Genomic DNA, 9,649 nt, shown 5'->3' with positions numbered 1-9,649 from the left:
TTTGTTAGTTTTACTATGCATAATCTTGTGAGAAGATGAGTGTTTGCTCTCTGCTAGGTGCTCTTTTACTTTGGGGAAGTGAAATATCTGACTAGGAACTGAAGCTTAGATTTCTGTTCTTGGGTTTAAAGAATATTAGGTAAAGAGATAAGTTTATCTAAGAAAAGAGCCTGCTTCTGTGTCACTGATTTCTGCTTTTACCTGGAGTCAATCATCAAGGTCTCTAATTTACAGCATCTCTCATTAGAAAGACAGTAAGAAAATACAACACCTGAAGAAACCCTTCTTTGCTCTGCAAAAACATGATCCGTGTTACTACTATAGAAATGAATTCATAAATACAATGGGCTTGAAGTAGTACTTCAGTCCTCTAAAAGCAATGGTCTGGGGAAGATAAGGGCTGAGAGAAAACAAACCTTTCTAGTGAAGCCTATGTAATACCTAAATAATAAATTTTAGGTCTCTGTAGGCCAAGTTAGGACCTTACCGTCTCTCCTATTGTAGTCTAGGTAGCAAATGGCATTTCCTAGAAATTCCTCTTCCCAGAGACAGGATGATGGACAAATGTGTGAAAAGTGGTCAAAGAAAGGAACAAGGGGAGGCATCTGATAAAGGACAGAAGCTCTTCAGCTCTTGTTTCCCTAAGGCTAACTTTGGAGATCACCTAAGAGCAGAGTTTAGGGCCATTATTAATTACTATTATTACTCTTTTCCCCAACTCTTTTTTTTATACAGTAGGAGTCAATGCCAACACCCTCTTCTGAGCTATGTGAACCAGACATGGTTGGAAAAAGATGAGACATAAAGTGAGAGCTTAAGAAAGTAACCTCTTTGGAATGAATGAAGTAAAGAAAAAAATGATTATTTTCTCTGCAGGGGATCCTGAAGGCCAGTTGCTGTGATTGAGCTTTATGGTAAAAGTGCCACTTTCTAAATTGAAGAAAGAATCAAATACCCTTTTCTGTGAATGGCTAAGCTGTAGATGCTTGTTTTTCATTTTTCCTTTGCTCTGGGGTATGTTCTGATAGTACAAGTGGATCCTACAAATGTAAAAACTTTGAAAGAAAATGTTGTTAAAATAATGTAAGTGAAATTGCTCTATGGGGAAGGAGGGAACATGGGGAAGACTTGTTGACTGAGTGCACAGTTTACAAGTGCTCTGCACTGATCACAGTCCTATTACATACTGCAAGACTTAATAATATTTTATATAATTGCTAAAAATGTGATCATTTTGTAGGCAAACAGCATGACAAAATGTGCTGGAAGTGCAGGTTTGCTTTGCTAGAAAACCAGAGACAAATCTGACTCGTTTCAACTGAAATAAATTTTTGCAATGTGAGGCTTGAAAATGTTAGTCTCAGTTTTTAAGTCACCAAGCAACAGCAGCATATTTGGCAGCCCTTCAATTCCCCTGTAGGAATCGTCCATCCTTTCCACCTGGCCGCAGGGACCCATCTGCCGGTTCAGGAGACGTTGCGTGCTTGCTGCCAGCACAGCTTACTGCTGCAGCAGTTGTGCAATTCTGAGTAATCCCAGGGCCAGGCCCATGTCAACTCTGTTTATTTGGGTAACTAGGAGCTCATATGAAAAGCCCTCAGGAAATCTACTCTCTTCGGACATACTATCTTCCGTCACATCCTCTGCCATCAAAATGCAAGTTGTAAAGCACAAGAGAGATAACAGTGGTCATCTGTCACTGTTAACACCAAATCTTTCAAGTTAAAGGAATTACTTTCCTGAGTCCCTCACTACAACAGCAAAAATCAGCAAATCCCTAGGGACACTTTATAATTATTCCTCTTTGCAGAAAACACAGGTTTTTCCTTAAAGACTGACTTTGTTCTAAGAAGGCTGACATCCTGACACCTGTCTTTATTCCACTGCATTTTTAGCATACAGAAGAGCACCAAGAGCTGTCTTTGCTGTACAGCTCTTGCCAAGAGACACAGACCTTCCTCCTGGAGATACAGAAAGCAGAAACAGAGCAGAAAGCAGAACAGATGTTTCTTGCTGGTGGTGCAGGCAGTCATTGCTGCCTTTGCTTAACTTCAGTCCGGCCTCCCCAAAATTTCCAACCAAATGCCATCTGCTGTTGGAGATGGGAATCACCACAGATTACTACTGTCCCATGGACAAATGCAGCGGGCATTTGTTTGCAGTAACACCACTTCAGAGTGGTGACTGATCATAAGCCTCATTTTCCCAGGAAAGCTCTCCTCGTCATGGACACTCACCAGCCCACACGCAGCAGCAGCTGCTGAGAGGCAGGGTCGCACCCAAACCCTGAGGTTTAACTAGCAGTGAACATCTTGATTTTCTTTAGGGGTAGGCAATGTTTTTAGGCTGAAGTCTGAACCAGTCAGCTTCTGCACTGGGAGCAGCAGGACGGCCACTGAGCCCAAGCCACAGTATGGGGACAGGTAGCTTATGAATCTCACCGGAGTTGAGCAGTGACATAAAAACCTCCATCCCAGGACTGGCATTACTCCCAACAGTCTAGTTACAAAGGGAATTTCAGGGGTAGAAACCCCAAAGTAGAGGATTCAAGGATCTGTGTTTGAATTTCTGTCCCCAAAATGGCATTTCAGGACCTGTGTCCTCTCTGTGAAGCTAATACTTCATGAGCCTGGTTCTCTGCAGACCTGCCTCTGCTGTGCAGACCAATGGGGAAATTAATGCCTTCCTGGCTAGCAAGCCTGTGATGACAGAAGCAATGAGTTTAATCTCTTCAGCAAATGATATTGCCTGTGAATGGTAGGTTTGGAAAGGAGGCATTTCTGAGCATTTCTGCGCTTGGGTGGATTCAGGGAAAGTCTGGATCTCAGGGAGCCGCCCTGTTTTCAGGAGGAGGATGTAGTAAACTGAAGCATGGCTCTGAAGGAAGGGAAAAAAGAGCACCTTTTACTGTGTGCTTCCTAACTCTCTTCTTCATCTTCCACCAAAATCATCCCTTAACACACCCTGGTGTGACACTATTTGGAAATGCCACTTCTGCTGTAAGGGAAGGATTGAACTATATACTGAGAAAAACAAAAGGCAGTGATGGGAAGAGGCAAACGAAAGAACAAACATGGCCTTTTACCCTTTGAGTCCTGAACTTGCTGCATCAAATGTTTGAAATTAAGAGGCTTGTCTTAATGCTTCCGTTATCACATGGCCAATAGAGCTGTCATTCACCAGGACATGTGTTGCTCCCTCCCCCAGAGAGAGGAGTTCTTGACTAGAAGATATTCAGGGACAGCAAAACTGAGCATTGGCTAAAAACCAAGTCTCCCTCCCCAGTTCTGTCACGTGCTTCCTTGCTGCATGCCCTTGAACTGATCACTTAACCTCTCGGTGCCTCAGTCTCCCTCTTTGTCTCAATAATGATTGTAGGCCCTCTGTGAAAGATTACAGAAAAGTGGCCTTAGTCTTGTTCTGGCAATGTGCTACACAAAATGCTGTGTGGTTAATCAGTTCTAGGAAATGCTCAGAGCACAGCAGTATTTTACATGCTCTGATGGGATCTGAGCCTGCTGCACATTCCCTGCAAAGGCAGCTGCAAGACACCTGGCCTGAAACGCTGGCGTGGAAAAGGAAAACTGATGGCCAGGAACAAGTTATGTTCAAGGAATTTTCTTTTCTATGGGTCATAACTGTGGAATTGAAAAGCAGACTTCCTCGGAGGGAACAAAAATAACTAACATGAAATCAAGACACTGCGAAATAAAATTCCAAGAGAAGCAATGTGAATAGTAGAGTTTAGGCTAGAAAAGGCCAATAAACCATAGGTTTGACCTTGACATGTCATGGCATCCCAAGTGGCACACTCACTCAAATCACTTGGTTGTATTTGCTGTTGACACTGGCTTATATCAGCTTCCTGAGCTATGTAGCCTCTGGGTTGTTGCTGACTGTGCTAAGAATTGCTGCTTGTACCATATACGACAGGTCTATAATTACCTGGATGGCCTTACCATCAAGGTGAGGATCCAGGCCAGGCTTTGGATGGCCTGATTTCACTCCCTGGGTGACCTATAGCAAGTCATCCTCTCTCTAGTTTTTGCTCCTCCATTTTAGAAGGAAAATAATGATTCGTCTGTGATCTGTTCAGGCACTGAAGCCCGTATTTTCAAAGTTGCCATGCTCATAGGTACCCAGCACCTCATATCCCAATGCTTTGGAAAACTGGACCTACAGAAACTTTTAGAGGGCCTTTTTCTATCACATACAGTGCCCTGCAGACCCACAGAGTAGGTATCAGCCCTTCTGGTTTTATTTTTATTTTTTTCTATCTGTACTTCTCTGAACTCCTTAAAAAGACAAAAGCATCATCTTTTGCAATGTGACGTTACTGAGGCAGAAGATGCAATTTGTCTGTGGGCAGAGCCCTCAGTCTGAGCCTGTGGTCTTTACTCTTTCCCGGACCCTGTGGATGCTGCCATAACATTGCACAGTGGCCACCACGGAAGGCAATTCCAAATGCACCCTGCAGGGATATATGCCAGGGCAGGTGCTGTGAGATCTCTGGGCAGGAGAAACCACCCATAGGCTTCAGGTGCCCCACCATTCGGTTGGGGTTTCCCAGCCCAGCTCACTGCAGGAGCAGCCCCAGTCCCTGCAAACATCCCCTGCTCGAGATGCACGGTGGAAATCAGCCCACAGCTTGCTAGGCCCCTGATCTGGGGAAGCTCGGGGCTGGCAGAGAAGCGCCCATCAGTTTGGCATCAGGAAGCGCCCAGCCTCCCTGTCTGCTGCCAAGGAGCCCTCGGGGGGGAGAGGGGGGGCAGGGAGAGGCAGGCAGACAGGACTCCCTTCCCTCGCAGCCCGCCGTCCCCCAGCCCCGCCAAGAGTCGCACCGCGCAGGTAAGGTATCTGACAGCTAAAGCCGCCGCGGGCGGAGGGTCCTCGGTCAGACAGCGGGGGAGGGAGCGGGGGGTGCGCCGGGGGCGAGCCAGCGGACGGGGCGCCCGGCCCCAGCCGCACCCCGCCGCCGGGGCGCCTCCGCCCTGCCGGGGCGGCCGCGATTTACTCACGGCCGCGACAGCAGGGCCATCCCGCCGCCGCAATCACTCCGTGCAGCATCAGCCCTTCCCCAGAGGCACTTCCTTCCTCCGGCGCCCGGCAGGGAGGGCCGGAGCACTTATAAAAACGCGGGCACGGGCGCCGAGGCATGACAGAGATTTCCCGGCGCCGCCGCCGCCGCCCCCCGACATGCGGCGGCTCCCACTGCCGCTACTGCTGGCCGCCGCCGCCGCGGGGCTGGCGCTGGGGCTGCCGCCGGCGCCGGAGCCCGCGCCGTCGGGCACGCAGTGCATCGAGCACGACTGCTTCAGCGTCTTCTGGCAGCCGGGGCCCTTCCGGGCGGCGAGCGCGGCGTGCGGGAGGCGCGGCGGGCACCTCATGACGGTGCGCTCCACCGTGGCCGAAGACGCCATCGCGCTGCTGGTGCAGAGCCGCAGCGGCTCCCTGTGGCTGGGGCTGCGCCTGCCGCGGGACTGCACCGAGCCGTCGCAGAAGCTCCGCGGCTTCCAGTGGGTCACCGGCGACCGCCGCACCGACTACGTGAACTGGAGGCAGCAGCAGCCGCAGCCGCGCTGCGGCCAGCGCTGTGTCACCGTGGCGTGGGACCTGAGCTGGGAGGAGCGGCGCTGCGACGCCGTCGCCGACGGCTTCCTCTGCGAGTTCAACTACGAGGACAGCTGCCCCAAGCTGCAGCCGGCCGCTGGCGTCGCCGTCACCTACACCACCCCCTTCGGGGCCCGCGACAGCGACTTCCTGGCGCTGCCGCCGGGCAGCGCGGCGCACGTCGCGCCGCTGGGGTTGGAGCTGCGCTGCGCGGAGGCGGCCGGCGACGGGGGGCTGCGCTGGGGCCGCGACACCCCTGGCGCCTGGCCCTGCGAGCTGGGCAACGGCGGCTGCGAGGAGACGTGCCGCACCGAGCACGGCCGGCCCCACTGCCTCTGTCCCGCCGGCAAGCAGCTGGGCGCCGACGGGCGCAGCTGCTCCTCGCCCTGCGCTGACGCGCCCTGCCAGCACCACTGCATCCCCAACGGGCCCAGCTTCCTCTGCATGTGCGACTCCGGCTACGAGCTGGCCGCTGACGGCAGCAGCTGCAGGGACATCGATGACTGTGCCACCAAACCAGACATCTGCGACCAGGAGTGCATCAACACCGAGGGGGGCTTCATGTGCCGCTGCTACCAGGGCTACAAGATGATGGAGGGACACTGCCGCTTTGTGTCCCACTGCTATGAGGCTCCATGCAAGCATGAGTGTGAGGACGTGCCTGGGGGGTACCGCTGCCACTGCTTTGAAGGGTATGCCACCCACCCCCTGGAGCCCACACAGTGTGTCCTGCACTGTGATCAGAGTGAGTGCCTGGCCAAGTGCGACCCACACACCGAGAACTTCTGTGAGTGCCCTGAAGGGTTTATCTTTGATGACCGGGGGGAGGGCATGCTGAAATTCTGTGTTGACATTGACGAGTGCAACATGAACTATTGCAACCAGAGCTGCACAAACCACCCTGGTGGCTTCACATGCCACTGTGATGCAGGGTACAAGCTTGTCAACCAGTACCAGTGCGCAAAAATAAGCAAAGAAGAGGAAATCTATTCTGGCGACTCAGAACCTAGCCCCCAAACACCCACACCCACCCGGACACCGCCAAAGGCAGGCCACCTCCCTGCTGGCGTTTTGGTTGGCATCATTGTGGGTATCCTGTCCATGGTTTTGGTCCTGCTGGCTCTGGTCTACCATCTGATGAAGAAGTGCTGCAGATCCCCCTCCAGTATGGATTATAAGTGCAACAGCAGCACAGAAAAGGAGATGGGACTTCATCAGGTGACCCCAGGATGCACCTCTCCTAACCAGAAACTGTAGAGAAATTGGGTAGAGGAGAGAGAGGGAGGTGAATGGATATAGTTTAAATCTTTTTCACATTTTTAATGAAAAAAAAAAGAAAGGATTTCAGGAAAGCAGTGATCATCCCCACCCTTCCAAAATCACCACTTTTCAGATAGCCCTAGCAATGCTTGCTGCAAAGGAAGGGGAAGGTAAAAAGTACACCACCCTGTGCTGAGCTTTTCCATTCCTGCTCCCTTTACAGAAAGTGTCAGACCTTTTCTTAGCTTTCCTCTTTGCCTGAATCAACAATCTCTATGAAGTTTCAACGAAAGACTGTGTGTATGTGTATATGTTATGGGAGGAATATCTCCATTTGAAACTGACTTTTTAAAGCCCATATTGACTAGAAGGCAAGAGCATATATGCAATAGACTATTTAATTAATAATGATGGACCTTAAACAGTCTCTTGCCTGATGGTTGTCAGCTAGGCCACCCGAATTCCTTCTATTCTTAGCCGAAAAGTGTGCCACCAACTTGGAGGTAAAGGTTTTCCAGAGATGAAGAGGAGCTGCAATGCTCCTGCCTTTGTTTAGGTTCGGTTTAATTTTTTTAAACTGATTAATTATGAAAGAAGTAGCAAAGATCTTTTGGTCAGCACTTCTCCCGACTTCCCTGCAGAAGTCTGCATCATTGGCAGAATTTTTGTGTGCTTTCTCTATTTCTCTGTCTTTCTTATGCAACCTCTCACCTCTAGCATCAAACCAATAGAAGTCAGGACCCTACTGAACTTCACTGCTTCAGAGTTAAAATGGCTGATTTTTATTCCTTCTTATAGCTTTAGGGGTGGCTTGGGGGAGTGCAGGTTGCAGAGGTTAAATGGGGATACCAAAAATGTGAGAGTGATTTTTTTCCAGGAGAGAGGTCTTTTCAAAACCTGACTGTGCCTTGTGCTGTGCCTTCATTGCACAATTTCTTTGACTTTCTTTCATTGTTGGATTAAAATGTTGCTAAGAAGCTCACTTAATTGACCGCTCCTGTCAGCAAAGTTTTTTCCTGTGTTTCCTTTAGTCTTGTCTTGATCGGGACTGAGGCTAAATCCTATTCATGTTGAAGCTGGTGGCAGGACTTCCAGTGGCTTTAGTGAGAGCAGGACCTAGCCCTGTGTTTGCTTTCCAGCCACAGACTGGAGGAAATCTGGAAAACTGTTATATGCATTTTCCAGGTCTTTTATAAAATAGTGAGACAGTGGACTTAGGAAGTACCGCAAATCCAGCACGGTGCCAGTACGTGTATCATACAATAAAACATGCTGAAAGAAAGAGAGGGGGAGCTCCTAATACTTGAACCTTATCTCGTGTGGAGCCAATGGCTGTTTGTGCATTAAATTCAACAGGCAGTGACTGAGCTTTTGCTGACAGGTTTATGCCTATGAGATATCTGCATGCAGCAGTGCTTAGTTTCCTGGTAGAAAGTTGGTTTTCTAGTTGAAAGTCTGGTAGACAGAACTCAGAGGGTTGGGTACTGCTTGCAAATCAGCTGAAAACAGGGCATGCAGGTTGCCAGCTTGTTGTGCATCAGTAGGGTGACTGCTAAGCTCTCAAGGATTTTGTATTTCTTCCTCTTTCCCGCTTTTGGGTGGATACAACTTTACATGCTTACTGAACTTGTTATTACACAACACTTTTTTCCCTTTGATACGCCAGAATGATCAAGCACCCCTAAGAAAAATAAAAAAAAAAAAACTTGTTTTACAAACTGCAACTTTCTTAAAGGAAATGGTTCAATCCATTGTTTTGTACACCCAGCACATTTGTAAATACTTATTTATTTATTGGAAGTATACCCTACGCAATGCACGATCACACTGTGATTTTGTGTGTAGACCAATAAAGCTTTTACTATCATCTGGTTTATAGAAATCTGGTAATGAAATGTTCTTTCTTTTCTCCCTCCCCCTCAACCTTCCCTCAAACAAGAGGCACTCTTTTCTTACTGACAGATTACCTTTGGTAATTCCAGAAATCACAAACCCTGTAGAAATAAAAAAGGAACTGTGGGATCTTAGCTGAAAATCAGGCAAAACATACCCTTCTGGTTACTTCACCAGTGTGATTATAATAGAAGGAATGAACCATAAATAATGGAGAACAAGAATAACATTAAAAGCACAAAGTTAAAAACAAACAAATAATCTAGAAATAGCTAATTTAATGCTACCTCAGTGCAGTCAAATTGGTATAACTGCAGTGCCATTCTTCAGCTGAAATAGCTACATTAACATGTTGGAAGTATCCTTGAAGGCGATGTGTATCTGTGGCAAATGGAATGAGCAGGATTCTGTGCTCTTAGGTTTTCTCACGGAAAATACAAACTTCGCCTGGTGTCTGCTAAAATCTTTTTGCCCGGGAGGTTGAGAGGTTTGGTGGTGTTTTTTTTTTTGTTTTTTTTTTTTTTGGGGGGGGGGGGGAGGAGATTTTTATTTGTGGAAATCAAAGGATTTTTTTTCCCCCATAAGATGAAGAGAGGTTCTGGACTCCTAGGGACCTGCTAAAACCGTATTGAAGCATAGCTTCTGCTGAAATTCATCTTCTCTAACTGGCCTGAGAATTGGCTATTAACTTTCTTCTCTGACCTGCTCTTCTCAGGCCTATTTTCAGTCCAGAGATGATTTTTTTGTGGAAAATGACAGCATTTTTCAGCAGTTTCTTAGTGCCATACAGGGAAGTATATTATTTCCCCTATATGCTCCAGACACAAACAGTGGGCTCAGATATGTCAGACATGAAATCTCCCTTGCTATTCTGGTTATGGCAGGG

The 9,649-nt window shown here is 48.3% G+C and overlaps 1 protein-coding gene across 1 annotated transcript; it reads left to right on the top strand.

The window, feature by feature from the left end:
* Nucleotides 1-4,938: 4,938 nt before the first annotated feature.
* On the top strand, nt 4,939-8,752 carry THBD (thrombomodulin). The gene has a single exon (XM_062571348.1). The coding sequence runs from the start codon at nt 5,197-5,199 to the stop codon at nt 6,865-6,867; it is 1,671 nt and encodes a 556-aa protein (XP_062427332.1). The 5' UTR covers nt 4,939-5,196; the 3' UTR covers nt 6,868-8,752.
* Nucleotides 8,753-9,649: the final 897 nt, after the last annotated feature.

Source organism: Rhea pennata, chromosome 3 (genome assembly GCF_028389875.1).
Source record: "Rhea pennata isolate bPtePen1 chromosome 3, bPtePen1.pri, whole genome shotgun sequence".
Lineage (NCBI taxonomy): Eukaryota > Metazoa > Chordata > Aves > Rheiformes > Rheidae > Rhea > Rhea pennata.
The sequence above is the reverse complement of the archived record's forward strand: the minus strand, read 5'-3'. Positions and strand labels throughout refer to the sequence as shown.